The sequence below is a fragment of the Ornithorhynchus anatinus genome, chromosome 21 (assembly GCF_004115215.2).
Source record: "Ornithorhynchus anatinus isolate Pmale09 chromosome 21, mOrnAna1.pri.v4, whole genome shotgun sequence".
Taxonomy (NCBI): Eukaryota; Metazoa; Chordata; class Mammalia; order Monotremata; family Ornithorhynchidae; genus Ornithorhynchus; species Ornithorhynchus anatinus.
The window spans coordinates 585568-613056 of NC_041748.1; the positions used below are offsets into that span (position 1 = coordinate 585568).

The following is a 27489-nucleotide window of genomic DNA, read 5'->3' on the forward strand; positions in this document are numbered from 1 at the left end:
CCGTCGTATCTGTTCAGCTACGTGCCAGGCACCGTCCTTTGGGCTGGGGGTACGAGCAAGATTATCACGTTGGGCACAGTCCCCGCCCCGGCCTAAATCCCCGTTTTACAGATGAGGCAACCGAGGCACAGAGAAGTGACTTGCCGGATCTCTGGCCTAACGGTCATTCGTAAACACACAGGAAACCCGTGACTTCACCCCCACCCCCACCGTCATCGCCGGTGGTACTGACTGGGCGACTGCTGAGCGCAAAGCAGTGGGCTAAGCGTCCGGGAGAGTCAGAAGCAAGACAAAATTCACTTCCGGGCAAGAACTGACAATTTAATGAGGGGCACAGACCAACGTTAATGGGGGAAGAATAGGAATTAGTAAGAACGTATCAGGATAAAGTAGTTGAATAAGGCAGCGGGCATCCAAACCGATAACAGAGATGAAAATATACGCGGGCTCAGAAGGAATGATCTCTCCTGTTAGACTGGAAGCTCCTGACGGGCAGGGAATGTGCCACTTGGGAATTCTGTCCTTCCCAAGCGCCTGGCGTGGGGACACACAGCAAATGAGCGCTCAGTAAAGGCCGCTGCTACTGAAAGTGCTGAGGAGACGAAGGAAATATAGGAGGGCTGAAGACGGCGTTGGATTAACGTCACCGGGGGCCTTTCGAAAAGGAAACGTTCGGCATCATTCAACGGGCGCGTCGAGCGCCTTGAGACAATGGAGGAAAAACACGTTCCCTGCGAGAAAGGGAATATATTGCTCTCCACCAGCTCCCTCCTCGACCTTCAACGGCGACTTTTTCTTCCCCATCAAGGCACCAACGCCGCATCTTCCCCGACCGTCGAGTGGCTCCTCGTACCCAAAGCCAAATCCATCCCCTGGACTGGAAGCTCCTTGCGGGCAGGCGACCGACTCCGTTCTATCGCACTCTCCCAAGCGCTGAGTACACTGAGCTGCACACTGCGCTCAGTAAATACCACACTGACGCCGATCCTCCTGACCGGAGGGCCTACGTCTTACTTGTAAATAACAGTAACGATAGGCCACGGTTTTTGCCAAGGGCTTCCTACGTGCTAAGCTTCGCACCGAGCACCGGGGTAGATACGAGGTCATCGTGTCCGACACGGGCCGCGACCTACTTCCGCCGTCCCGGTTTGCGGGGGAGGGAGGCTTAGACCGTGAGCCCCGGGACGATCTGATTAGCCGGTATCTACCCCAGCGCTTAATAACAGTAGCCGGCGCATAGTGAGCGCTTGACGAATCCCATTAAAAAAAAAAAGGGGACGACAGGTACCCAAGCCCCATTTTACAGACGAGGAAACCGAGGCACGGAGAAGTTGAGTTGGAGATCCCAGAGCAGATATCCAGTTAGTCATTTGGCAACTTCATCCCGATAATATCGGTACCATTTTCAATCTGATTAGCCTTCACCTACCCTAGGGCAGAGTTTAGTGCCTGGTACATCACAGACGCTTAATAAATACCATGATTATGGTTCCTACTCCTTCTTTTACCCCCACTCCCCATCTCCAGTACTTACGTACGCATCACCGTACCCCATTTCCCCGAGCCGCGATTTATTTTAACGTCCGTCTCCCCCGTCTAGACCGTCGGCTCCTCCCGGGCAGGGATCGCGTCAACCGAGTCTGGGATATCGCTCTCTCTCGAGCGCTCGGTACGGTGCTCTGCACGGACTAAACCCTCAGTGAGCGTTCGGTACGGTGCTCTTCACCTAATAAGGGCTCCGAAAGCACCCCCGATTGCCCGACAGCCTGTTCCCCCTCTCGCTCCCACCAGTAACGGATGCGGGACCAAGCGGGGAGGACGGCAGCAAGCAGGTGAAGTCTCTTCTTTCCATGAATCGGTGGGGTTTACTGGGAATTTACCGGGTGCAGAGCGCTGTTCCGAGTGCTTGGGAGAGTGTGACCCGACAATGACAACTGTGGTGTTGAAGTGCCGACCGCGGGCCGGACACTACTAAGCAGCGGGAAGGATACGAGGAAATCGGGCTGGACACGGTCCCTGTCCCACAGACGGCTCACGGTCTCCATCCCCATTTTCCAGATGAGGTCGCCGAGGCGAGGGGGGAGAAAAGAAGCGACTTACCCAAGGTCACAGAGCAGATAAGCGGCCGAGCCGGCACGGGAACCCAGGGCCTTCTTTCCCCCCAGGCCCGGGCTCTGCCCACTAGGCCGATCCGCTTCTCACGACGGAGTCGGCGGACACGATCCCCGCCCACGGGGAGCTCGAAGTCTCTTTCTTTGTCTCCAGCGGCCTCTCCCACGTCGCCATCGTGGCTCGGCACAGAAATGGGTGGGTTTGGAGGAAAGGGCGGTCCTCCAGCTTTCTGGCGCACCGGGAGGTGAGGGAGTCCGGCCTCACGCTCGCCAGGAGCGGCAAGAAGTAACGGTATCTATCGAGTGCCTCTCTAGGAGCAGCACTGTGCTGAGCACTTGGGAAAACACACCGGAGTTGGTAGCCTTTTTTTTTTTAAGGCACTACCTGTAAGCGCTCACGACGTGCCGGGCACTAAACCACGCGCCGGGGGTAAGATGGGAAGCCGCGCGGCTTTGCGGAGAGAGCCCGGGCTGGGGAGTCGGAGGGCGTGGGTTCTAATTCTGCCTCCGCCACTTGTCTGCCGGGTGACCCCGGGCCGGCGACTTCTCTTCCCTGTGCCTCGGTTGCCTCGTCGGTCAAAATGGGGATTAAGACCGTGGGCCCCACGTGGGACAGCCTGCATCTACTCCAGCGCTTAGAACGGTGCTTTGCACGTAGGAGGCACTTAAATACGACGACGATTATCATCGTCATCGGGTTGGACACGGTCCACGTCCCCCATGGGTCTCGGTCTCAACCCTCATTTTCAGAGACGAGGTAACCGAGGCCCAGAGGAGTGCAGTGACTCGCCCGAGGTCACGTGGCAGGGCCGGGATTAGAACCCAGGCCCTCCCGAATCCCCGAATCCCCAGGACGCGTCGCTTCTCAACGTGATCCCTAATCTGAAGGAGCTCCCAGGCTGGCAGAGAAAACGGACGCTGGAATAAATTACAGGTAGAGGAAGGACGGAGTAAAAGATCTGGACGGGGAACGTGACCGCTTATTGTTGCGTTGTACCCTCCCCAGTGCTCAGCACACGGCGGGCACTCAGTAAATACGATCCAACGAGTGAATTTGGAGCCTGCCCCCGCAGAGCGGGAGGGATAGGGCACGGGAGCCGTCCGTCCGTCCGGGTGCGTGCGGCAAAGGGGCCGGGGCAGGGGCGACCGGGGAGGGGGGCAACAACCGGCCGGCACCGGGGGCGGGGGGCAGGGCAGGGGAGACGGTGCCCGGGGGAGGGTCGGGGCAGAGGAGAAAATGGGCGGCGGGGTCGTCGAGGCAGGGGAGACCACGTGCGGAGGGGCGGACGGGGCAGGGGAGACGGCGTCCCGGGGGACGGGGCAGGCCCGGAGAGACGGTGCGGGAGGGGAGGGGGGTCGACGGGGCAGGAGAGACAAGGTCGGGGGCAGGGACGGGGCAGGGGGGACGGTCCGGGGGGCGCTCCTGGGCCACCTTGGCCGCGGGGCCCGGGCCGGGGAAGCCCGGACCCGGCCGGGCCCGTCAGCCGCGGGCGCTCGGTCCTCGGCCCGGAGGGTTTCGACGACGACGATCACGGTGCCGGTTGAGCCCTCACTGCGTGCCCAGCGCTGTCCCGAGCGCTGGGGGGGATCCGAGGTCGCCGGGGTGTCCCGGGCGGGGCTCGCCGTCTCCATCCCCGTCTGACAGATGAGGGAACCGAGGCCCAGAGAAGGGAAGTCATCCAGCGGACGAGTGGCGGAGCGGGGATCGGAACCCACGACTTCCGACCGCCCAGGCCGGGTTCCACCCACGGAGCCAGACTCCCGTTCGGGGGGCGGGGAGGGGGCGGCGGGCACCGCGTCCCCGTCTTCCCCGGGGGGGGCGCGGGGGACGTCCTAGGCGGTGCGGCAGGAGTCGATGGGGCGGGGCGGGCCCCGGGCGGGGGCGCGGGGGTCGGGCAGGGGGTCGCGGCGGGTCGGGGGTCCGCCTGCCAGGGGGTCGTCGGGGAGGGCGTCGTCGGGGAGGGCGTCGTCGGGGAGGGCGCCGCGGGTGAGGGCGAGGTAGGAGGTGACGGCCTCGCGGAGCCCGGCGCTGATGGGGGAGGCCTCGTCCGGGGGCGACGCCGACGACAGCAGGTGGCGGCTGCGGGGACGGAAGACGGGGCCGGAGGGTTTGGGGGGCGGCCGGGGGCCGGGGGGAGGGGGGGGGGCGGGTCAGGGGGAGGGGGGCGGGGTCAGATCCACCCCCCCCCCGCCTCCGGCCCCGGGGGGTCCCGACCTGTCCAGCTCCTTCCAGTTGACGGCGGGCCTGCGGACGACCGCGGGGGGCGGGAGGGGCTTCCTCGGGACGTGGCGGGCGGCGAGGGGGGCGCAGGGCTCCGACAGCGGGCAGCACAGCTCGTCCCCCACTTCTGCGGCCGGAGGTCAGGGGTCGCGGGGCCTACGCGACCCCCGAGGACCCCCCCCCGCCCCCTCCTTCCCACCTCCCCTCCTCCCTAGTACTATTACTACAGCGTCCGCGAAGCGCTCACTGCGTGCCGGGCACCGTCCTGAGCGCTATTATCGGTATCTGTCAAGCGCTTACTACGCGCCCGGCACCGCTCTGAGCGCCGGGGGAGACACGGGGTGATCCGGTCGCAGTCTTCATCCCCGTCTGATAGACGAGGGCACTGAGGCCCAGAGAGGTGAAACGGCTTGCCCCGGGTGACGCGGCGGGCAAGTGTGTGTGTGTGGGGGGGGGGGATTAGGACCCGCGACCTCTGACCCCCGAGCCTATTCCGTTTCCGCTAAGCCACGCTTTCTCCGGCCTCCCTTCCTCCCTTCCTCCGTTCAGTCGTATTTACTGAGCGCTTTCTATGTGCGGAGCACCGTCCTAAGCGCTCGGAATGGACGATTCGGCAACAGACAGAGACGGTCCCGGCCCAGTAACGGGCTCACGGCCTCCCTGCTTCCCTCCCTCTGGCCTCCCCACTCTGGGCCCCGCTCCCGCCTGCCTCCCTGCCTCCCTCCGGCCTCCCTGCCTCCCTCCCTGGCGCTCGGACCTACCGGAATAGTAATCCACGAGGGCCTGGAGGGACGGGAAGGTGACGCGAGGGGCGATGTAGAGCCAGCCGTTGTCCAGCCGCCGGATCTGGTAATGCCGCACCGAGTCCCAGGCGGCCGCGCGCGGCTGCCGGACCGACAGCGAGTAGCCGCCTGCGACGGGGCGGGGTCAGGGCCCGCCCGAGGCCCCCCGGCGGCCCCCCGAGAGCCGCCCCCCGGCCTGGAATGTCACCCATCCCTGCGATAGCGTTTATGGAGCGCTCACTACGTGCAGAGCGCCTTACTAAGCGCTTGGGACGGCCAATCCGGCGACAGATGGAGACAATCCCTGCCCAAGGGCACGTGTGTCTCGACAGTGTTCTGGTCTACTCTCCCAAGCGCTTATTAAAAGAGGACTTCCCATTCGTTCGATCGTATTTACTGAGCGCTTACTGCGTGCAGAGCACCGCACTGAGCGCGTACTACGGGCCAAGCACCGTTCTACGGGCCTGGCTGCTGCATGACCTCGGGCAGGCCGCTTCACTTCTCTGGGCCTCGGTGACCTCATCCGTCAAAGGGGGACCGGGACTGGGAGCCCCACGGGGGACGACCCGACGACCCCGTATCTACCCCGGCGCTCAGCACAGCGCTCGGCGCGTAGGAGGCCCTTAACAAATACCCTAAATAGAAACGGACGGTAAATTCCAAGCGCCGGGGTGGTCGCCGGCCCGTCAGGTTGTCCCCGTCCCACGTGGGGCTCACGCTCTCAATCCCCATTTGGCAGATGGGCCAAGGGAGGCCCGGAGGGGTGAAGCGACTGGCCCGAGATCGCACGGGTGGCGGAGGCGGGATTAGAACCCGGGCCCCACGCCCGCGCCCTAACCGTTACGCCGCGCCGCTTCCGCACCCGGTCAGGGTTCGGTAAACACGAACGAGTGAACGAAGGGCGAGGCTCCCCGCGGCCGGGCCCGCCCCATCCCCCCCCCCCAACCTCCCGCCCGCCACGGTGGCCGGCCTCGACCCCGTGCCCGGCGCGGGGCCTTCGGGTCGCCGCGGTGCGGTTTCCTGTTTGCGCTGTCGCAGCGCGTCCCGTCCCGCCCCCCCCCCCCCCGGGTCCTCCTCCCCCGGCTCCGGGGGGGGGCTTCCGACCACCGAGGCGTCCCCGCCCCCTTCCCTCTCCTCCCCATCGCACGCAGGGGGCGCGCCCCGGCTGGGGATCGGGGGACCCCTCCCCGACCCCCCCCGTCACCCCGCTGCGGGCGGGGAAACGCGTCTGTCGTATTGCTCTTTCGGACTCCCAGGCGCTCAGTGCGGCGCTCCGCACGCGCTGAGCGCTCGAGCCGACCAAGGGGAAGGGCTCTCCCCGGCCGGAAGAGGAGGCCGGGGCGGGGGGCCGCGGCCGCGACCCCCCGGATCCGCGGCCGCCGGGCCCCCACCTCTCCGGGTCTGGCTCTCGCGGACCAGAAAGGAGCCTCCGCGGTTGCAGGGCAGCAGGAGCAGCTCCTCCGCCTTGTCCCGGCCGAGGCCTTCGTACAGCCACCTGAGGGGAGCCGGGGCCGGGCCCGGCCGGGCCGTCAGTCCCTCCTCCGTCCCGGCCCTCCCTCGGGAATGACAACCGTGCCATCTGTTAAGCGCTCAGGAGGCGCCGGGGACTGGACTGAAGGCCGGGGTGGAGGCAAGCGAATCGGGGTGGAGGCGATCCTTCGTCGTCCCCCCGGGGGCTCACTCATCCTCGTTGGACAGACGGGGGAAGCCGAGGCCCGGGGATGGCAAACGACCGGCCCGGGGCCGCACGGCAGCCAGGCGGCGGAGCCGGGATCGAACCCGGTCCTTTTGCCTCCCGGGCCGGGACTCGGGCCGCCGGGCCGCGCTGCTTCTCAATAATAATAAAAGTAACGACGTCGATGGCAATTAAGGGCTTACTACGCGCAAAGCACAGTTCGAAGCGCTGGGGTTAATACCGGATAGCGACAATAACGACGACGGCATCTGTCGAGCGCTTTACTACGTGCAGAGCACCGTTCTAAGCGCTGGAGAGGATACAGGGTGAACAGGCTGTCCCACGTGGGGCTCACAGTCTTCATCCCCCTTTTACGGATGCGGTCGCCGAGGCTCGGAGAAGCCAAGTGACTCGCCCCAAGTGACCCAGGGGCAGATCAGAACCCACGGCCTCCGCCTCCCGAGCCCGGGCTCTCGCCGCTAGGCCACGTTGCCTCTCGGGGCGACTCCACCCGGCTCCGTCCGGGCCGGGGGAGACCGCCGGGCCGCCGGGGGGGGGGGGGGGGCCGCAGAAGCCTCCCCGGCCCCCTCCCCGCCTCCTCCGTCCCCACGGGGGCCGGGGTCGGGCCGGAGCGGGCCCCCCGCCCCCCCCCCCCCGCGCCCTCCCCCGTCCCCTCCCTCGCCCCCCTACCTGTTGGAGACCCTGGCCACGTGGCCGCTGGGGATGCGATAGGCTTCTCCGGTCACCGCCGACACCACGTCCCACCAGTCGCCGTGGCTGAAACCCAGGCGGAGTGGCCGGCTCAGGCCCGGCTCAGGCCGGGACCACCCGAGCCCCTCGGAAGAGCCCCGGGCCCCCCGGGGCCGGGGAGGCCGAGGGGAAGGGAGGGAGGCGGCCCAGAAGGCCACGGCTGGCCCAGAAATCCTCCCCTCTTCAAAGCCCTACTGAGCCCTGTCCGTCTCCCCCGACTAGACCGCGGGGACCGTCTCTATCTGCGACCCATGTGTCCCTTCCAAGCGCTTCGTACGGTGCTCTGCACATAGCAGGCGCTCAATAAATACTACCGAACGAACGAAGGAGAGCTCGCCTCCTCCAGGACGCCTTCCCAGCCTGAGCCCTCCCTTCCCTCTGCTCTTCCCCCTTCCCCTCAGCGCTGGGCTCATTTGCATATATTCTTTATCACCCTACTTATTTTATTAATGAGGTGCCTATCTCCTAGATCCCACTTAGCTTGACGTGGCCGTCTCGTTCTCGTTTTGTCCTGTTTCGCTTTGCCGTCTCCCCCGTGAGACCGTGAGCCCCTCGGTGGGCAGGGACCGTCCCTCTCCGTGGCCCAACTGTCCATCCCAAGCGCTTAGTACAGTGCTCCGCGCACAGGAAGCGCTCAATAAATGCCGCCGGATGAATGAAACGACGCGGCCGGCGTCCCCGGCCTCGCTCCGGGCCGTTCCCTCCCCGCTGGGGGGGGGGGGTCGGCGTCGACCCCCCCGCCCGGGCCCCCCACTCCCGAGGGAGGGGCCGCCAGGTTCACGGACCTCCGCGGGCGACCGACCGATCTGCCGGGGTTCTGCCTCCCCGCCCCCCGACACTTCACCCCCTCCAGGTGGCCTTCCCCGCGCCTCATTTTTCTCCCCCCTCCCCACCCGTCACCTCCCCCCCCCCCAGAGCCCACCTCAGCACCTGGGCCAACCGCACCACTCCCCACCCTTCACTTTAACAAACCACATACCGTTTAAGCGCTTCCTCGTGCCAGGGCCACCGTTTTACCTCTTTCCCCCTTAGAAATCAGGGTCCGACTCCCCTCCCGGACCCGCGGCGCCTTGAAGGCGGGGATGGTGTCCGCCGACACTGTTTACTGGCCTCTCCCCGGTCCCCAGTACGTCGTAAACGGGTTCGAATCCCGGCTCTGCCACTCGTCAGCTGCGTGACGGTGGGCAAGTCGCTTCTCCGCGCCTCGGTGACCTCATCCGTAAAATGAGGATTAAGACCGGGAGCCCCACGTGGGGCAACCTGATCCCCCCGCGTCTTCCCCGGCGCTTAGCACGGCGCTCCGCACACAGTAAGCGCTTGGCAAATACCAACGTTATTATTATTAAGGCAGGAATCGGGTCTCCTGACTCTATCGGACTCCACCCCGAGCACTGCTGGACACCCTCGCCCGGTACGGAGCTCTGCCCGCAGTAGACCGTCAGCTCCCCGAGGCAGGAAGGATATCAATAACGATATCCGTTAGGCGCCTACTACGTGCCAAGCGCCGGACTAAGAACCGGGGCAGACAGGAGATCAACGGATTCGACCGCTTCGCAGGTGAGAGCCGAGCCCCAGGGGCGGGAAGCGACCCGTCCGGGGTCCCACAGCCGACGAGGGTCTGGAACCCGGGGCCTTCTAACTGCCAGGCTCTCTTCGCCAGGCCACGGCGCTGCTCGCGGCTGCCGCCCGTCCCGTGCTCTCCTCGGGCGCCCAGACCGGAGCACGGACGGGCTGAGGGGCTGGGCCCCGAGGGCGCGACGGCGCTGCCCGGCCGGACCCCCCCCCCCCCCCCCCGGACGTACTCACTCGGAGAGGATGGTCAGCGGCTCGCCCACCGCCAGGGCCGCCTCCGCCCCCGTGGGGAAGGGGCACAGGGCCACGGCCGTGCAGACGTCGGGGCCTGGGGGAAACGGAGGCGTCCGTCAGCGGCCCATCGCCCGCCCCCCCCGGACCTCCCCGCCTCGCTTCCGGACCCGTGGGCGGCCTCACTTCCACCCCCCGCCGATCGCCTCCCGGACCTCCTGGGATGCCTGCCCGCCCCACCCCGGCGAGCCCCACTCCCCGGGGAGCCGCCGGGGCCCGCGGCTCTGCCCCTCGGCCGGCTGCCGGGATCCTCTCCCGGAAGACCCCCCCCCCCCCCTTGGATCCCGGGAAACGGGGTCCCCGACCCACGGGAGGGGCCGGGGACCTCCAGGCTCGGGCCGGCGGTCGCCCACGGGACCCGGGTCCCCGCCACCCGGCCCTCGCCGCCTCCTCCTCCCTTTCGACTCTCGCTCGGCCGGTCCGTCGGTCATCGGGGCCCGTCCGATTTTCCCTTCTGTCGGTCGACCGTATTTCTCGAGAGCGCACTTTGTGCGGGGCACCGCGCCAAAGGCTCGGGAGGGTGGACTGGAACGACGGACACATTCCCCGCTCGCGGCGGTGAGCTTACGAGCTCACAGTCTCGAGGCGAGTTTACGGTCTAGATACTTCCCACGAGCGTCCCCTCCTCGCCATCCTGGTCCAGGACCTCTTTTTCCTCTCCCTCTGCGGTATCTTTTAAGAGCTCACGATGGGGCGGGCGCTGTCCTAAGCGTCGGGGTAGATCCGAACTTATCAGCCCCACACGGGGCTCACAGCCTCAGCCCCTCCAAACCGCACGAGCCCTTCTCTCCCTCTCCCTCCTCGGTGACCGTGTGGGTCTCCCCGCTGACCTCCCTGCCCCTCCGCGCTCCGGTCGAGACCTCCCTCTGCCGCCCGCCTCATTTTTCTACAAAAACGCCCCGTCCGTGTCTCCCCGCTCCTCGGGACCCTCCGGCGGTCGCCCGCCCGCCTCCGACGGAGGGTCCCCGCCGTCGGTTCGGAAGCCCTCCGGCCCCTCGCCCCCTCCGACGTCCCGCCGCCGCTCCTTAGCCCGACCCGGGCCGCGCGCTTGGCTCCCCCGATGCCAACCTTCTCCTCCCTGTCCCGCCATCCGGTCTATCTCGAGGCCGCCCTTTCGCCCACGTCCCGCCTCTGGCCTGGGACGCCCTCCCTCTTCCTCCCCGTCACGCGACGACTCTCTCCTCCCTCGCGGAGCCGTACCGGGGGTCCGTCCCCCTCCAAGAGGCCTGCCCTGACTAGACCCTCGTTTCTCCTTTTCCCACCCCCCGCTCGCCTCCTTCGATCGGCCCTCCCCCCTCCCCCCCTCCCCACGGCACTTAATAAGGTCGGTATCTGTTAAGCGCTTGCCACGCGCGGAGCGCTGTTCTGAGCGCTGGGGGAGATGCGGGGTCATCACGTTGGCCCACGTGAGGCCCACGGTTAATCCCCATTGTACGGATGAAGTAACCGAGGCACAGAGAAGCGAGACGACTCGCCCAAGGTGTCACAGCCAGGTCCTCCTGACTCCCGAGCCCGGGCTCCACCCGCCAGACCGCGCCGCTTCTCGCCTCGACTTGCGCGTCGGCCTCCTCGCCGACCTCCCCGTCTCCTCCTCTCGGGTCCGCGCGTCACCCCGCCGCCCGGATGGTCTTTCGGAGGTTATCCGCCCCTCGACGCGTCGACCGGACCCTCCTCCCTCCTCTACAGTAATTATTACAGTGCCCGTGAAGCCCTCGCCACGCGCCGAGCACCGTTCTAGGGGCCGGGGGAGGCACAAGCTCGTCGGGTCGGACACGCGGCCTAAGTAGGAGGGAGAAGGGGGACCGAATCCCATTTTACAGATGAGGAAAATGAGGCCCACGCGAGTTAAATGACTTGTCCAAGGTCCCACAGCTGGGGAAGGGGCTGACTCCCGCGCCTGTGTTCTTTCCACTCGACCAGACTGTTCCCAATCCCCTCTCTTCCAAGAGACCTTCCCCCATTAAGCCTCGTCTTCCCCGACTCCCTCACCCCCCTCCGCGTCCCCCCTGCCCTCGATGTGGGACCTCGGGGCATTTGCGTCCGTTACGTGTGGCGGCCTTTCCCAGGTGCTTAGTCCAGCGCTCTGCACACAGCGAGCGCTCGTCGGATACGACCGCTTGACGTCTGACCCACTCTCGACCCCAGGTACCCACGTATATCTTTAAATTTTGTATTAGAAATTATTTATACGCGCGCCCGTCTCCCCCCGTAGACCGTACGCCCGGGCCAACCAGGGAAAGCGTCTGCCGGCTCTGTCGTACTGCACTCCCCCGAGCGCTCAGTGCACTGCTCGATTCATAGGAAGCGCGCAATAGATACCATCCAGTGACTTGCTTGCTCCTCACCCACCCTCTTCTCCCACCTCACCCCAGCTCCCGCTCCCGGTTCCTCTCGCGCTAACCTGGGCAAGATTCGGGCCCCGTCTCCCCCCCCGGGAGGAAGCGGGGGGACCGGGGAAGCCGTGGGGCAAAGAGATGGGCCAGAGGCCGCACTCCGGGCAAGTCACTTGGCTTCTACTTCTCTGGGCCTCAGTTCCTCCATCTGTGAAACGGGGATGAAGACCGTGAACCCCAAGTGGGACGGGGACCGCGTTGGAGCCGATCAGCGTGCATCCACCCCCAGCGCTTAGGACAGCGCCCGGCACACAGTAAGCGCTTAACCAACCCTACCCCGATCGTTTGTCGTCTCCGAGAATCTCGCGTGTCCTCGTTCACCCCAGTCCGCCTCCGCCGCTGGACTGTCGGCTTCTTGAGGGCAAGGAATGAGCCCGCCGACTCTATTTTACTTAATAACAACAATAACGTCGGTATCTGTTAAGCGCGTACTGTGCGCCCAGCACTGTTCTAAGCGCCGGGGTGGACACGGGGGGGATCAGGTCGTCCCACGTGGGGCTCACGGTCTTGATCCCCGTTTTACAGATGAGGGAACTGAGGCGCCGAGGAGTGACCGGCCCGAAGTCACACCTGCCCCGGCGCCGGGGACGGCGTTCCGCACCCAACGGGCTCTACGCCCTCGAGGGACGGGGATCGGGCCTGCGAATGCTACCGGGCTTCTCCGAGCCTCCAGTACGGCGCTCGGCACGGGGCAGACGGCCGGGAGGGCGGGGACCGTGCCCCCCGCTCTCTCCCAAGCGTCCGGCACGGCGTTCCGCCCGCTGTCGGCTCGTTGAGGGCAGGGATCGCGCTCGCTGGCTCTACCGTCCTCTCGAGGCGCTCGGTAAAGCGCTCCTCCGACCGCAGGCGTCCATCGAACCATCGGCCAGTGGCCGAGAGCAGGCGGCATCCGATCCGGGGCGGGAGGGTGGGCCGGTTCTTGGTCTCCCGAGGCCCGGGGCCCCCTGAGAGTTGGGGGGGGGGGGTCCCCGTCTTACCTTTCTGCGCCGGGGAAGAGGCCCGGGGCTCAGCGGAGGGGCTCGAAGCTGCCCGGTTTCTCCCTCTGCTGGGCAGACTTCCCATCACGCTTCAGGCGGCGGAACCGGGGCGGACCGGGAGTCGGCGGGGCGGTCATGGGGAGCGGCGGGGAGTCTCGGGGGCGGCCGGGGAGCGGTGGAGGCCGCGGGGAGTCTGAGGGAGACGGACGGGGAGCGCGTCTAGCAGCTCCACCGTCCCGTGCTCCCCCGAGCGCTCAGCACAGCGCCCGGCGCCCAGAAAACCATCGACGAAGAACCACCGGTTGACCGAGAGTCGGGGAGGGATCCCGGAGCTCTGCGGCCGAACCCAGGCCGGGACGCGCCCTCGCTCCTTCGCCCACCCAGGCTGCCGAGCGGCGGGAGGGGCCCCCCCCCCCCCCCCCCCCCGGGCCCCACCTCCCCCTCCCGCGGAAAGCCCCGTCGGCGGCCGACCGGGGCCGGAACGGGACGGGGGTGACGCCCCGGGCCCTTCGGGGGGTCCCGCCGGAGAAGCCGGTCGGGGGGGGGGGGCCCCGTGCCCTCAGAGGGGCAGGTGTCTGTAGCCTCCCGGAGGATCGGGCCTCCTGCAGGATGCAGCGAGGGCGGGGGCGGGAGGAAATGGGGGCAGGCGCTTCACCCCCACACGTCCGCACCTCCCCGAGGCGCTAAACCCCGTGGCGGCCCGGCGGACGCGCCGCAGGCGGGGAGGAGGCAAACACCCCCCCCCCCCCCCCAAATCGACGCCCGGCCTCGCCGGCCCCGACCGGGTCCAGAAACAGCCGCCGCGACGGCGGCCGGGCGACGTCCGCTCCCTCCTCCCTCGCCCCGCTTCTCCCTCCCTCCGGCCGGGCCCCCCGCGGGGCCGCCGTCTCCCCGAGCGGGGACCCCGGGGTGGAGCCGGGGACCCCGCGGGGGGGAGAGCTCGGGTGGACGGAGCCCCGCGGTCCGGGAGATGAGGCGGGGAAGAGGGAAGGACAGAAGGCCGGAGGCGGGGAGGAGAGGAGGAGGAAAGGCCAGGGTCGAGGAGGAGGGGAGGAGGGAAGGCCAGAGAGAAGGAAAGGAGGAAAGGCCAGGGACAGGGAGGAGGGAAGGCCAGGGACAAGGAGGAGGGGAAGAAGGAAGGCCAGAGGCAGGGAAGAGGAAAGGAGGGAAGGCCAGACACGAGGAGGAGGGGAGGAGGGCAGGCCGGGCGTGGGCCGGGATCACGGTCTCACCGGCCTCCCCGAAGCCGGCCCCGGGTGACGGGGCGGAGACCGCTCCATCTACCGAGCCCCGGTGGGGCTCGGCCTCCCCCCTTCCCGGGAGCCGGGGGAGGGGATCGGGGGGCGGGGGCGAAGACCGAGAGGAGGGGCCCGGCCCATCACCTCTAAGGGCCGCGGGACGGGCCCCGGGGGGACGGCCGCCCGCGCCTCGGGCCCACCCCGCCGTCGGCCGCGGACCCAAGCTCACCAGACGGGCGTCCTCAGGCGTCGGGGCTCCGGCCGGGGCCGCGGGCCCACGGCGAGCGGGTCCGTCCCGGGGACGCCCCGCCGCGGCGCTCCGGACCGGTCTCGGGGCGGGCGGCCCGTCCCGCGGCGACCCGAGGTCTCCCGGGGCGGCTCCCGGGCGGGCAGAGGCCCTTCCCCACGCGGGTCCCGGCGGCCTCCCGTGCGGCGCCGGCGCCCTGGGCGGCTGGCGCGCTCTGGGCCGTGCCGGGGACGAGCCCTCTGTGGTTCGCACCCGTTTCCTCTGACGGCAGCAGCTCCGCTGCCGGGTTCCTGTGCGGGCAGGGGACCGCTCCCCCCTCCCCCCGGACCCCCAGACGCGGCCCCGGCCCCCGGCCCCCGGCCGACCGCCGGCTGGGCCCAACTGGGCCGGACGGGTCCGGCTCCTCCGCCCTCGGGCCCGCCGGGCGGCTTGGAGCCGGCGGCTCGGCTCCTCCGGGCCTGTCTGGAGGCGGAAACACCGGCACCCGGCTCCTTCCCCGCGCCCCGAGCCAGGAGGCCTCGCCGGACTGCCGGGGGCCGTGGGGCGGGCCGCCCTCCTCCTACCCGCGGGGCGCCGGCGTGGCCGCCGCCAAGCCGGGCCCTCGCGCCCACCCGCTCCCCGTTCTGGCCCAGGTCGCCGAGGGCGGGGGTCGGGAGGGAGCTCTGAGGTAACCCGGGGGCTCGTGGGCCACCGAGGCAACCGCCCGCTGGGCCCCCGGGAAGCGGCCTGGCGCCGTGGAGCGGGCACGGGCCTGGGAGTCAGAAGGTCACGGGTTCTAATGCCGACTCGGCCCCTCGTCTGCTGCGTGACCCCGGCCGAGTCGCTTCACCGCTCTGCGTCTCCGTTCCCTCATCCGCACGACGGGGATCGGGATCGTGACGGGGACCGTCACCGACTCGATTCGCCCCCATCCACCCCGGTATTTAGTACGGCGCCCGGCCCGGAGTGAGCGCCTAACACCCTCGTCGTCACCACGGGCCGCTTCGCGGTTCGCCCGCGGTGCCCGGGTCCCGGCGGGGCAGCCTCCGGGCGGGGAGGAGAGTCCCCCGGGACGCCGGACCGCGACGCCCTTCGGATCCCTTCCCACGGCCGAGGCGGCGGGCCGGCGCCGAGGACACCCCGACCCGGCGCGGCGGCCCCGGCTCGGCTCCCCTCCAGGGAGAGGAGACGGAAGGGAGCCGGGCTAAGAAGGGAAGGGGCGAGAGGCCAACGGGAGGGAGAGTTTAAAAAAAAATCATCCGCGATGGCGACTCGGCACGTGGCCTCCCTCGGGCCCGGGGCCGAGACGCCGTCCCCGCCCGGTCGCTCGGAGCTCCGGGCGGGCCCGGTCGTCGCTCGCCAAGAGTTCGGCCTCGGCCAGGGCTGGAGAGAGTCCTTCCGGTCACCCGTCTCCAGGACGTCCCCCGACGGCCGGAGGCGGAGGCCGAGCCTGCCCGCGCTTGGTCGGATCCGCGTCTCCCCTCCCGGGCGCGTGGGCCCGGGAGGCCGCCGGCCCCGACCCCACGCTCTCCCCCGGCCGGCCCGGCCCCCCCGCGGCCCCCCCCCCCCCCCCGGTCGCCCCCGAGCCTCCCCGCCGCCGGGAAGAAGGCCAGTCCGCCACGAACGAGACAGGTACGCCCAGCTTTATTGGCCGTCCGAACAAAGCGGCCAGGGGAGAGAGACGAGAGGGAGACTCCCCCCGGTCTGGGGTGACACCAAATAGCAGCGGCAGGAGGAGGAGGAAGGGCAGCGGTAGCCCGGTCTGGTCTCGCGCACCTACTCCCCGGGCCCCGGCGCGGACCTCCGGCCGCTCGAGCGGTCCGGGCCAGGGTCCCGCCGAGGCGGCCGGGAGACCCCAGACCCCTTTCCCGCCCCTCCCTCCCCCATCCGGCGATCGGTCCGCGGGCCCCCGCCGCCCCCCGCCCGGGACAGAGCGCGCCGCTCCGGGCCCCTCCCCCCGCCCACAACAGACACAGACGCCGTGGGAAAAATCCCTTTTTAGCAGAAGCTCGACAAGGAAAAGCGGTTCTACGGGGTCACGGGCCGCGCGCGAACACGCGCGGGGACCCGCGCCCGCGCACACGTAAGAGATCCGCAGGGAGGCGGAGACGGGCCGGCGACGACGGGCCCGCCCGCCCGGGCCCGGACCGTCCCGGCCGCGGCGACGGCCGACGCGGCCCGGGCGGACGGGCCGGGGGGCGAGAGACTCTGACGGCTGCAGGGGGCGCGGGGAGGGGCGCGACCGGGGCCATGCGTGGGCGGGCGGGGGACGACGGGACGGGTCAGTCCGGGGGGCGGGAGCGGCGCCCGTCCTCAGCAGGACACCTCCACGGTCTGCCGGCCCTCCAGGCCGTCGGCGGCCCCGGCCGCTCCCTCCGACTGCGAGCTGGCCAGGGAGCGGCCGTAGACGCTCTCTCCGGAGCCCACGCTGGACATCGAGTGCGTGCGGGAGCGGGCCAGGCGGGTCATGCTGGCGGCCGGGACTGCGGGGGGGACACACGGCCGAGCGTCACCCGGGGTCCCGCGCCGGTCCCCGCCCCCCGCCTTCAGCCGGGACTCGGCCCAAGGGGGCCGGGAGGCGGCGAGGGGGCACGGGGGCCGGCGCTGCGGGGGGGCGGAATACCCGGCCCGGCGCTCGGGCGGGCTGGCGGCGGGGCGGGCGCCCCGGCCGGCCGTGGGAGGTGCCCGCGGGGCACCGGGGCTTCCCGCGAAACCCCTCGGGGGAGCTGGCGGGAGGACACACCGGGCTCGGAGGGCCGGGGGCCGGACGGGAGGGGCGGGGGGAGGACGCGACGGACCGGGCCGGGGGCGAGGGGAGGAGGGCCGACCGACTCAGGAGGGAAGAACGGACCGGTTCGGGGAGGAGCCGGGCCAGCCGGCCCTCCGGCGACTTCCAGCCGGGCCTCCTCCCGCCCAACCCGGTGGAGGACAGGGCACCGTCTCCCCGGCACGGCCCCAGAGGCGCCGTTCGCTCCGGGGGGCCGTCTCCGGGCCTCTTCCGGGGACGGGTGTCGTCCCGTGGCCGGGCCGGGGGGGGGGCGGGGACGAGGACGGGGCCAGGCGGGGTGGGCTGGGATTCGCCTCCCCATCCCAGGACTCGCCGCGTCGGAAGCGCAGAGCCCGAGCGGCTCGGGGAGGCCTACTGGCCCCGGGCCCGGCCGCGGGGCTCCGAGGCAGGACCAGACGTTTCGGAGAGGAGGAGGGAGGGGACGTTTCTGGCCTCGGCTCCCCTGTCCCTCGGAATACTCACTGTAGCCCATTCCCTGGACAAAGTACTTGAAGGCTTCGGTCAGCTTCCCGGGCTGGAGGAGAGGGAGAGAGGGAAACAGAGAGAGACACGCGCACACGGTCACTTGGGGAAGGTCAGGATGGGAAGGGTACGGGGGGGCGGGGGGGGGTGTCGGGTCGGGACGGTCGGGGCGCCGAGGGTGGGGCCGGACACCTTCCGGGGCGGACCCTCACCTGCACGACTTGAGGCAGCCCCCCGCAATCCGCCATCTGCGAGAGAAGAAACCGGTCGCCCGCGGGTAGAGGGCCGGGCCGGGCGCCGGGGAGGGGGACGACGGGACCGGACGGGGCCCGGAAGCAGCCGGTCGCCCGGGGGGAGCGGGCGGGGCGGAGGGGGCCGTGGCTCGCTGGCCTGGGGTGTCGAGGGGGGCCCGGGGTAGGAGGCCGGCCCCCCCAAGGGGCGCTCCCGGGAACACGGGAGACCACTACGCGCGGTTCACGGGAAAACCCAGGTCGGTTGGCCGGTCGTCGGGCGGCCCCCCGGGGCGGTGCTGACCGGCCCGCCCCCGGCCCCCCCAGGCGCCTGACCCGTTCGGTCATTCAGTCGTACTTATTGGGCGCTTACTACGTGCGGAGCACTGGGCGAGGACAACGAGCGGACTCATCCCCTGCCCACAACAATCTCCCACGGCCAGTACCTTGAGTAGCGTTGTGTTGGAGGGGTCCAGGCGTGAATTGCACTCCACCTGAATAATAACGATACGGTGTTCGCTGAGCACCTGCCACGTGCTAGGTCCCGCACTAAGCGCTGGGGTGGGCACGGTTCAATGGGACCGGTCACAGTTCCCGTCCTACACGGGGCTCACGATCTCCATTTGACAAAGGAGGCCCAGAGAAGTGAAGTGGCTTGCCCGAGGTCGCGCAGCAGAGAAGCGGCCGAGCCGGGACTGGGACCCACGCGGGACACCACGAACGAGGGCAGAGGGGGCGGGGAGCGAAGGGGAGGGAAAAGGGGGGATAAACCTCCGCTGGGGCGCAACGGCACGGCCGGAAACCGAGGGCTGGGGTGGGGGTCCCTCGGAGCGGCCGCTCCCGCTCTCCCTTCCCGCCCGCCGGGCCCGGGCCGGGCGGGTTTCGGAGCGCGAGCCCCGCCCCGATCCAGGGAATTCCGGAGGGCGGCCGCGGGGACGGGGGGGGGGCGGCCGGCCGGCGTGAGGTCCGAGCTGAGTTCGGGCGCCCGCGCACCCCGGGCCCCGGCCGCCTCCCGGGCCGTCCGGCAAGCGGGTACTCACCACGGCCTCCACGGCGGGCGAGCCGTCCCCCACCACCAGCAGGGCCGGGCACCTGAGGGAACCGCACGCCAGGCCGGGGCCGCTCAGAGGCCGGCGGCCCCGGCCCCTGGCAGACGCCGCCCGCGCCCGCCCACCCCGCCGCCCCCCTCTCCCCCCGGCCCTCCGTCGACCCCACGCCGCCGTCGCCCTGCCGCGGGCCCGGCGGCGGGCCGACCCCGCTCCCGCGGTCGGGGGGCACGGCGCCGCTGGAGAAAACCGGGGCGCTAGGGCCGCCTCCCTGCCAACCGCCGCCGTCCCCTCTCTTCTCGACTCCACGTCTCTCCCCTCCTCGACGCCGGACCGCCGACTCCTTCCCCCAAACCCCCATTTTATTTGGCAAAATGGAGACGGTCGCATCCCCCCCCACCCTTCTCTCCCCGTTCCTGGCCACTTCTCAGACCCACCCCCGGCCTCCTCTCGACTTCCGCCTCCCCCGCCTGGACCTCCGACCCCATTCGCTTTCATCTGGGACAATTCTTTCTGTCTGTAAGCCCTTACTACACGCCACGACCCTAGGCTGAGCGCTGGGGTAGACGCAGGGTCGTCGGGCCGGACCCGGTCCCCGTCCCACCGAGAGCTCACCGTCTTCGTCCCCGTTTTACAGACGAGGTGACCGAGGCCCAGAGAAGCGAAGCGCAGACACGCGGCGGAGACGGAACGAGAAGCCGGGTCCTTCTGACTCCCGGTCCCGGGCTCTACCCGCTGGGCCGCGCCGCTTCTCTCCCCTTCCGGAAGCGCTCGGTTCCCGTCTCTCTCGCTTCCCGCCCGCTTCCCGACGGCGCCCCCTCTTCCTCCGCCTTCGAACATCTCTGCACCTCCCCTCGACCTTTCTCCGGCTCCCTCGGCACTTCCCGATCATCTCCCCGGCCCCCGCTCCTCGCCCCGGCCCGGACCTTCCACCCACTTCCCGGTCATCCTCCTCCCCGAGCCGGTATTCGTTAAGCGCTTCCTACGCGTCGAGCGCTGCGCCGAGCGCGCCCCGAAACCCGAGAGGCCGACTACTCACTTGAGCGTCCTCGCTCGGCCGTCGGCGGTGCCGCCCAGGACGGGTCTCTCGATCTCCAGGTCCCTGCGGCTGGACGGCCAAGCAAAGCGCCACTCAGGAGGGCGGACGGGCGGGGCCGCGGCCCCCGCCGGGACCCCGGGGGGGGTCTCGGGCCCGGAGCCGGCCGCGCCGGACGGACCGCTCGCTCCCCTGGCCGGGCCCGCCTCCGCACCTGTTGTACGAGCCGAGGAAGAGGCCCAGGTTGTCTTGGTTGATATCCTGGGCGATGTGCAGTCGGTACGTCTGGATCAAGTCCAGGTTGGCCTGCAGTTCCTCCTGGGGGAGGGGAGCCGGGTCGGTCCCGGCGGGGGCGGGGGGCCGCCCGCCCTCCCCCGATCCCTCCCCCCCGGACCGCAAGTCTCCGGGGGAGCGGCGAGGCCGCGGGGGCGCTTACCGGCCCGAAGTGATGAGCCAGAACGATGTCCACGACGTTGGTGGTCCAGCCTGACAGCTGGGGACAAAAACCTTTCCTGTCCCGGGTCGCCGCGGCGGAGCCGGGACCGGCTGGGCTCCTGGGACCGACGTCGGGGGCTCCCCCACGCTCCCACCGTCGCTGCCTCACCCTCCCCGACCCCGTGCCGGGAAACACGGCCCGAGCAGGGGGCGGAGAAGCGCGCGGCCCGCCGCCGTCCGTAAGGTCGACGGGTCAGCTCAGTGGGGGACGCCGCGGATGCGCGTACGTACGCGCGCGCGCGCATACGCCCGTGGGCGACCGCGTTTGTCTCAAGATACCCGCAGGATCAAGCGTGCGCGTGGGTACGTCTGTAAGCGCCCGCCGTGTGCCGGGCACCGCACACGACGCTGGGGTGGATACCAGCAGATTGGGTTGGGCACCATCTCCGTCCCCCGTGGGGCTCACGGTCTCGATCCCCACTTTCCGGACGAGGGAACTGAGGCCCAGAGAGGTGAAGTGACCCGCCCCAGGTCGCGCGGCGGACAAGGGGCAGAGCCGGGATCAGAAGCCACGACCTCGTGACCCCCCAGGCCCGGGCTCTATCTGCCCAGGGCGCGCACCGGGACTCGAGTTGACGGGGCCACCCGGGAGCTCCCCGGGTCCACTGCAGTTTGGAGACGGGGGTCAAGGTCGGGGAAGGTCAGGGGAGGTCGGGGTCCCCACCTTGGCAGCCGCCCAGTCGATCCACCCTTTGGCACAGGGGTCCACGTTGATGAGCACCAGACCCTCTACCAGCTCCGGGTGGCTGAGCTGAAACCAAGCAGAGAAGGCCTCAGGGGACGGGGGGAGGGGGTCTCGTCCCGGCCCCGCCGTCAGGCCCGGCCTACTCACCGCGAACCTGCTCAGGACGTAGGCTCCGGCTCCCACGCCGATCCCGATCACCCCTTTCAGGCTGCGAGCGAGACACCGGGCCGGGGATCAGCCCCGGCCCCCGCCCCTCCCCTCCCCCTCGGGCCGGCCACCCGGGCCGGGGGGGCGCCACGGACGGGGGTTCCCGTTCCGACCGAGCCCGCCTCGGGGCCTCCCGGAAACCCGGAAGCCAGTTCCCGACCCGAGCGGGTGACGCCGTGGTCACTCCCGCCCGGCCCGGGTCACCTGAGGAGAAGCTGACTTCTCTACAGCGTCGCCACCCTGACCCCGCACAGATTCCACTGCCCGGCGAAGACCGCCCCCCCCCGCCCAGCGTCGCGACCCGTCCCGGGCCCGACCGCGCTGGGGACCCCTCCTTCCTCTAGGGTCCCCGGAGGGACGGGGACGGGGGGAGGGACCGAGCAGAGGAGGAAACGGCCCGGCACGCCCCGGCGTGGCCCGAACGGGGAGAAGACGGAGAGCGGGAGGCCCGCGCGGGACGGGTCCGGGTCCGGGCCGCCAGCTCTGAGGGGGGCCCGCCGGCCGGGGACGTACCTCAGGTGGGTCAGGACGGCCGGCAGCATCTCGGCCAGTTGGTCCATGGTGGGGTACTGGAACCTGGAGAGCGCAAGGGGCCCGCCGCGTCAACGCCGGCGGGCGGCCCGGCCCCCCCCCCCCCCCCCCCCCCCCCCCCCCCCCCCAACCCGGAGGGGAACGGGGGCGCCGCCTCTTGCTGGCCGGGGGCGTCGACGTGGCAGACGATAAAGTGCCGGGTGATCTCCTGCATGTCCTCGAAGTTGAAAAACGCGTTGAAGCACGACTTGTCTACAACGGGGGGAGAGGGAAACCCTCAGAAGACCTCACGCCGCCCTTCGCCTCATCCGGGAAGCGGGGAGGGGGGGGGTCCCGGGGCGGGCGTCCGCCCGAGCCGGGCCCCGAAGAAACCGGTTGGGCGACCGGAGGAGGACGCGTGCGCCGGGGGCGTCCGGTCGGGGCCGGGCCGGCGGACGTACGGTTCAGGCCGATGTCGTGGTAGGTGAGGATGACCGGTCGGTTGCCCCGGGGCGAGCCGCGCACGGTGACGTGGACCACCCCGTGGGGGGTCTCGATGTCGTGCTCCTGCAACGGCAAGGTGACCCTCCCTCGCCCAAGCCCACCTTACTAGCCAGCCCGGGGCACCGCGAATCCCTTCGGGGCGGGGATCGGGTCTTCTCGCTCACTCGACGGTATCCGTCGCGCGCTGACTCCGCGCACGGCACCGTCCTCAGCGGCCGGGAGAGGCCGGGCACTCAGGACAGCGCTCCGCCCCCCGGGAAGGGCTCGGCCCACGCGCCTCTGAGGCCGAGCGAGCCGGCCCGCCCGCGGGGGGACCGGCCGCGGGGGCCGGCGGCATCTCGGGACAGCCGGGAGGACCGCCGGCCACACGGGAAACTGAGTCGCCGCATCCACCTCCCCCCTTCTGGGGGTCCCTCTGGCCGCCCCTCCCCGCCCGGCCCCCGCCTCGGGGCCCGCCGGCGTTACCTGGCAGTCAAAGTCCTGGAAGTTGCGGGTGCCATTCTGTTGGCGGAAGACGGAAAACACAGTCGGTTTCCCCACGAGGGCCCCCCCGACCGCTGAGGGGTTTGCGGGCCCGGCGGGCCGGTGATCCGGGGAGGGGGCGGCGGGGCGCTACTCACTGGGCTTAGACCAACGTCCGTCTCCGGGCCTCACCTGCGTCCCTCCGTCCGCCCCTCCCTCCGTCCCTCCCGGCTCCTCGGCGCGCGAGCCGACGGAGAGACCCCGTCCCCGCCACGAGGAGACCCCACCCCCGTCGGCCCCTCCGCCCTTCACCTTGTCGTTGAGGAGGGGCTTGATTTCGGTCAGCTGCACGTCCTGGAGCTCCTCCATGAGGGCGGGCGAGGGTCCCCACCGGATCCGCGGTCGGCGACCCTGGGCCGGGAGGCGGGGGAGAGGGCGGGTCGGGGAACCGGTCCGAGCCCGTCCCCGGCGGCGGCCGGCGGGGGCCGGGCCGGACCCCCCGGGCCGCCGCTCCTCTCCCCGGGGCGAGGCGGGGAGGACGCGAGGCCAGGGGTCGGTCGAGTCGGCCCCGGACGCGAGGGCCGACGCGCGCGGGGCTCCCCGAGAGCCGCCTTCTCCCGCGGTCCCCGGCTCTTCACCGCCGGAGACCACCGGTCGGTCGACGGCTCCGCCGGGCGCTTCCCGTGTGCGGAGCCCCGGGCCGGGCGCCTGGGACGGTGCACCCGACAGAGTCGGCAGACGCGTTCCCTGCCCGTGACGAGAAGCAGCGCGGCCTAACGGCTAGAGCCCGGGCCCGGGAGCCAGGAGGACCTGGGCTCTCAACCCGGCTCCTCCCCTCGTCCGCTGCGTGACCTCGGGCGAGTCCTTTCACTTCTCCGGGCCTCGGTTCCCTCGTCGTGTAAAACGGGGGATCAGGACCGTGAGCCCCACACGGGACGGGGACAGGGTCCACCCTGATTAGCCTGTAGCGATCCCAGCACTTGACCCGGCGCCCGGCACACAGCGAGCGCCTAAACGCAGATCCCCGATCCGCTGGGCCACGCTCCTTCTCCAGTTCCGCCCGTGCCGTGGCCGGGCCACGAGGATTTATGAATCGGCGGCCACACGTCCTTCCCGGGGGGCCGACACGGGATCCCTTGGTGGCTCCCGACTACTGCTCGGCCAGGTGGGGCCAAAACCGGGCGGGGCTCCTGGACGCCTCCGATCCGAGCGCCCCTGCCGGAAGAGCTCCGAGGAAGCCCTCCGCTCTGCCCGATGCCTCCTTGAAGGACTCCTCCCTGCAGTCGCTAGTTCGGCAGCCCCACACCCCAGAAGACCCCCCACATTTTACAGGGGTACGTGGAAGGGGGAGGAGAGAGGGGTGTTGGGGGGGGGGGGGTGTCTCAGAGCTGAGCACGGACAAGGGCGAGAAGCAGCGTGACCTAAGGGGACAGAGCCCGGGCCCGGGGGACAGAGGACCCGGGTTCTAATCCCCGCTCTGCCACTTGTCTGCCGCGTGACCTTGGGCAAATCACTTCTCTGGGCTTCTGTAGCCTGCGAGCCCCACGCGGGACACCGACTGCGTCCGACCTGATTCGTCTGTACCTACCCCAGAGCTTAGTACGGTGCCCGGCCCGGAGTAAGCGCTTAATACCCCCGAAGACAAATCCGGCCGAAGGGTACCCGTCTCGCCTCTCCGCCCCGCTCCCCGGCGCTCTCCAGAAGAGCCGGGGGGGGGGGGACCCCTCCCCTCCTCCCGACTCGAGGCCGAGGGTTCCCCGAGCGCACCCAGGAAGGAACCGGCCCGCCACGGGGCCGCCCGTTAATCGCGGTCCAGAGTCCAGGGGGAAGCGGGAGCCCGTGCAGGGCGGACCGGGCACCTCGGTGGTGACTGTAATGGTCTGCCATTGGGGCCTACCCTGGGCAGCGCTTAGCCCTGGAAGATGGGGGGAAAGGAGTGAAGAGAGGGGAGGGAGATGAGGAAGGAGGGCAGGGAGAGGGATGAGGGGGAAAGGAAGAGGGGGAAAGGGGGAAGGAAGAGGGGTGAGGGGGAAAGGAAGAGGGATGAGGGGTGAGGGAGAAGGAAGAGGGGTGAGGGGGAAAGGAAGAAGGGTAAAGGGGGAAGGAAGAGGAATGAGAGAGAAGGAAGAGGGATGGGGGAAGGAAGAGGGAAGAGGGGTGAGGGGGGAAGGAAGGGGGAAGAGGAATGAGGGAGAAGGAAAAGGGACGGGGGAATGAAGAGGGAAGGGGGAAAGAAGAAGAATGAAGGGGGAAGGAAGAGTGAGGGGCCAAGAGGAATGAGGGAGAGGGAAGAGGGAAGGAGGCAAGGGGGAAGGAAGAGGAATCAAGGGGGAAGGAAGGGGGGAGGGGAGAAGCAAGAGGGGTGAAGGAGAAGGAAAAGGAATGGGGGAAGGAAGAGGAATGAGGGGGCAAGGATGACGGGTAAAGGGGGAAGGAAGCAGGGTAAGCAGGGAAGGAAGGGGGAAGAGGAATGAGGGAGAAGGAAGAGGGAAGGGGGGAAGGAAGAGGGATGAAGGGGGAAGGAAGAGGGGAGAGAGGGGAAGGGAGAGGAATGGGGGAGAAAAGAAAGGGGGTCAAGGGAGAAAGAAGGGGGTGAGTGGGGGAAGGGAGAGGGGTGAGGAAGAATGAAGAAGGGTGAGGAGAAAAGGAGGAGGAGTTAGGAAGAAAGGAAAAGGGAAGAGGGGTGAAGGGAGAAGGAAGAGGAATGGGGGAGAAAGGAAGGGGGTGAAGGGAGAAAGAAGGGGGTGAGTGGAGAAAGGGAGAAGGGTGAGGAAGAATGAAGAAGGGTGACGGGGGAAGGAGGAGAAGGAGGTGGGAGGAAAGAAAAGAGGAATGAGGGGGATAGGAAAAGGGGTGAGGGAAGAGAATGGGGGGGAAGGAGGAGAAAGAGGTGGGAGGGAAGAAAAGAGGAATGAGGGGGATAGGAAAAGGGGTGAGGGAAGAGAAAGGGGGGGAAGGAGGAGAAGGAGGTGGGAGGAAAGAAAAGAGAAGAGGAATGAGGGGGATAGGAAATGGGATGAGGGAAGAGAAGGACGGGGGAAGGGAGAAGGATGCGGGGCGAAGGAAAAGGGAAGGAGGCAGACAGACGGATGAGAAGAGACAGAGCTGGGGGGGAGGCAGGAGGAGGAAGAGAAGGGGCAGGAGGAGCAAGAGGAGGAGCAGGAGCAGGAGGTGCAGGAGGAGGAGGTGCAGGTGCAGGGGGGCTGGAGGATGCTCAGGCTTCGTCCGTCCGTGGGGGGGGGGTCGGGGACCATTTGGGAAGGGGCAGCACGGACGGACGGGTGGGGAGGAGATGATGATGAAGAGGAGGAAGAGGAGGAAGAGCAGGAGGAGGAGGAGGAGGAAGAGGAGGAGGAAGAGCAGGAGGAGGAGCAGGAGGAGGAGGAAGAGGAGGGAGGAAGAGGAAGAGGAGGAGGAAGAGGAGGAGGAAGAGGAAGAGGAAGAGGAAGAGGAAGAGGAGGAGGAGTCCAGGCCCGGGGCCGCAAGGACTGACCTGGACGACGGCCGGTCCTCGAGTGCGGCGGGGCAGGGGCGGGAGGAGGGGCGCGCTGCGCAGGCGCGTGGCCCCGAGCGGCGACTGCGCAGGCGCGTGGCCCGGCGCCTGCGCTCTCCGCGGGACTACAGAGAACATGGCGGCGGCGCGAGGGGCGGGCGGGGCCGCCATCTTGCTTGTAGTCCCCACCCCCCCCCCCCCCCCGCCCAGTCCCGCTCCTTAGCCTCCCTTTCATTCAATAGTAGTTATTGAGCGCTGACTATGGGCGGAGCACTGTACTAAGCGCTTGGAATGGGCAAATAGGAATCACCAAGAATGGTGGCATTTGTTAAGCGCTGACTCTGTGCGGAGCACCGTTCTCAGCGCTGGGGGAGACGCAGGGGAGTCAGGTCGGCCCACGTGAGGCTCCCGGTCTTCATCCCCATTTGACGGATGAGGGAACTGAGGCCCAGAGCAGCGAATAATAATAATGTTGGTATTTGTTAAGCGCTCACTATGTGCAGAGCACCGTTCTAAGCGCTGAGGGAGACGCAGGGTCATCGGGGGCCCACGTGAGGCTCCCGGTCTTCGTCCCCATTTGACGGATGAGGGAACTGAGGCAGAGAGAAGTGAATAATAATGATAGTGTCGGTATCTGTTAAGCCCTTACATGTGCAGAGCACTGTTCTAAGCGCTGGGGTAGACGCAGGGGAATCAGGTCGTCCCCCGTGAGGCTCCCACTCTTCGTCCGCATTTTACAGGTGAGGGAACTGAGGCCCAGAGAAGTGAAGTGACTTGCCCAAAGTCACACAGCTGACAAGGGGCAGAGTGGGGATTCGAACCCATGACCTCTGACTCCCAAGCCCGGGCTCTTTCCCCGGAGCCACGCTGCTTCCCCCCACTTACATCTACCCCAGCGCTTAGACCGATGCTTGGCACAGAGTAGGCGCTTAACAGATATCATTATTATTTTACAGATGAGGTCACAGAGGAGCAGCTTGGCTCAGTGGAAAGAGCCCGGGCTTTGGAGTCAGAGGTCATGAGTTCGAATTCCGGCTCTTCCACCGGGCTGGTGAAACGGTAGCCAGCGGCCTTCTAATCTCCGTTCCGCCGCTTGGCTGCGGAACCTTGGGGAAGCCACGTCGCCCCCCTGGGCCTCAGTGACCTCATCTGTCAAATGGGGATGAAGCCTGGGAGCCCCACGGGGGAAAACCCGATGACCTTGGATCTCTTCCAGTGCTTAGAACAGTGCTCGGCCCGTAGTAAGCGCTTAAATGTTATTAAGAGCCCGGGCTTGAGAGTCAGAAGGTCACGGGTTCCAATTCCAGAACCCACGAAGGTCGCACGGCAGACACG

General features: G+C 69.0%; 2 protein-coding genes and 1 long non-coding RNA gene across 3 annotated transcripts; all 3 read right to left on the reverse strand.

Moving 5' to 3' along the window:
* Positions 1 to 300: 300 nt before the first annotated feature.
* LOC114806057 lies at positions 301 to 2642 on the reverse strand. Its single transcript, XR_003754173.2, has 2 exons — positions 2101 to 2642; positions 301 to 731 (listed from the first exon to the last, which is right to left on the reverse strand). It is a non-coding gene; the product is annotated as an uncharacterized LOC114806057 (long non-coding RNA).
* Positions 2643 to 3944: 1302 nt separating this feature from the next.
* SLA2 (Src like adaptor 2) lies at positions 3945 to 12927 on the reverse strand. Its single transcript, XM_029049546.2, has 7 exons — positions 12773 to 12927; positions 9346 to 9439; positions 7480 to 7566; positions 6506 to 6609; positions 5094 to 5243; positions 4327 to 4459; positions 3945 to 4191 (listed from the first exon to the last, which is right to left on the reverse strand). Exons 1-7 carry the CDS (start codon positions 12855 to 12857, stop codon positions 3945 to 3947), a joined length of 900 nt encoding a protein of 299 aa, XP_028905379.1. The 5' UTR covers positions 12858 to 12927.
* Positions 12928 to 16485: 3558 nt separating this feature from the next.
* On the reverse strand, positions 16486 to 26211 carry NDRG3 (NDRG family member 3). The gene is made up of 16 exons (XM_029048800.2): positions 26155 to 26211; positions 22974 to 23072; positions 22665 to 22700; positions 22157 to 22262; positions 21848 to 21968; positions 21699 to 21761; positions 21126 to 21186; positions 20958 to 21044; positions 20235 to 20291; positions 20013 to 20116; positions 19802 to 19870; positions 18757 to 18808; positions 18163 to 18210; positions 17699 to 17734; positions 17487 to 17538; positions 16486 to 16719 (listed from the first exon to the last, which is right to left on the reverse strand). Exons 2-16 carry the CDS (start codon positions 23028 to 23030, stop codon positions 16550 to 16552), a joined length of 1119 nt encoding a protein of 372 aa, XP_028904633.1. The 5' UTR covers positions 23031 to 23072; positions 26155 to 26211; the 3' UTR covers positions 16486 to 16549.
* Between the last annotated feature and the right edge of the window lie 1278 nt (positions 26212 to 27489).

Bases quoted from the DNA above. Each gene is read 5' to 3' on its own strand.
- SLA2 (XM_029049546.2), bottom strand. From the start codon at position 12,857: ATGGGAAGTCTGCCCAGCAGAGGGAGAAACCGGGCAGCTTCGAGCCCC. The intron at 7,567-9,345 runs GTGAGTACGTCC...CCTGGGTTTCAG, and splicing joins CCGCTGACCATCCTCTCCGA to CCACGGCGACTGGTGGGACG. The intron at 5,244-6,505 runs GTGGGGGCCCGG...GCCCCGTCGCAG, and splicing joins CGAGAGCCAGACCCGGAGAG to GCGGCTACTCGCTGTCGGTC.
- NDRG3 (XM_029048800.2), bottom strand. From the start codon at position 23,030: ATGGAGGAGCTCCAGGACGTGCAGCTGACCGAAATCAAGCCCCTCCTC. The intron at 22,701-22,973 runs GTGAAGGGCGGA...TTCCGCCAACAG, and splicing joins AGCCCCTCCTCAACGACAAG to AATGGCACCCGCAACTTCCA. The intron at 16,720-17,486 runs GTGAGTATTCCG...TCCCCCCCGCAG, and splicing joins TGTCCAGGGAATGGGCTACA to TCCCGGCCGCCAGCATGACC.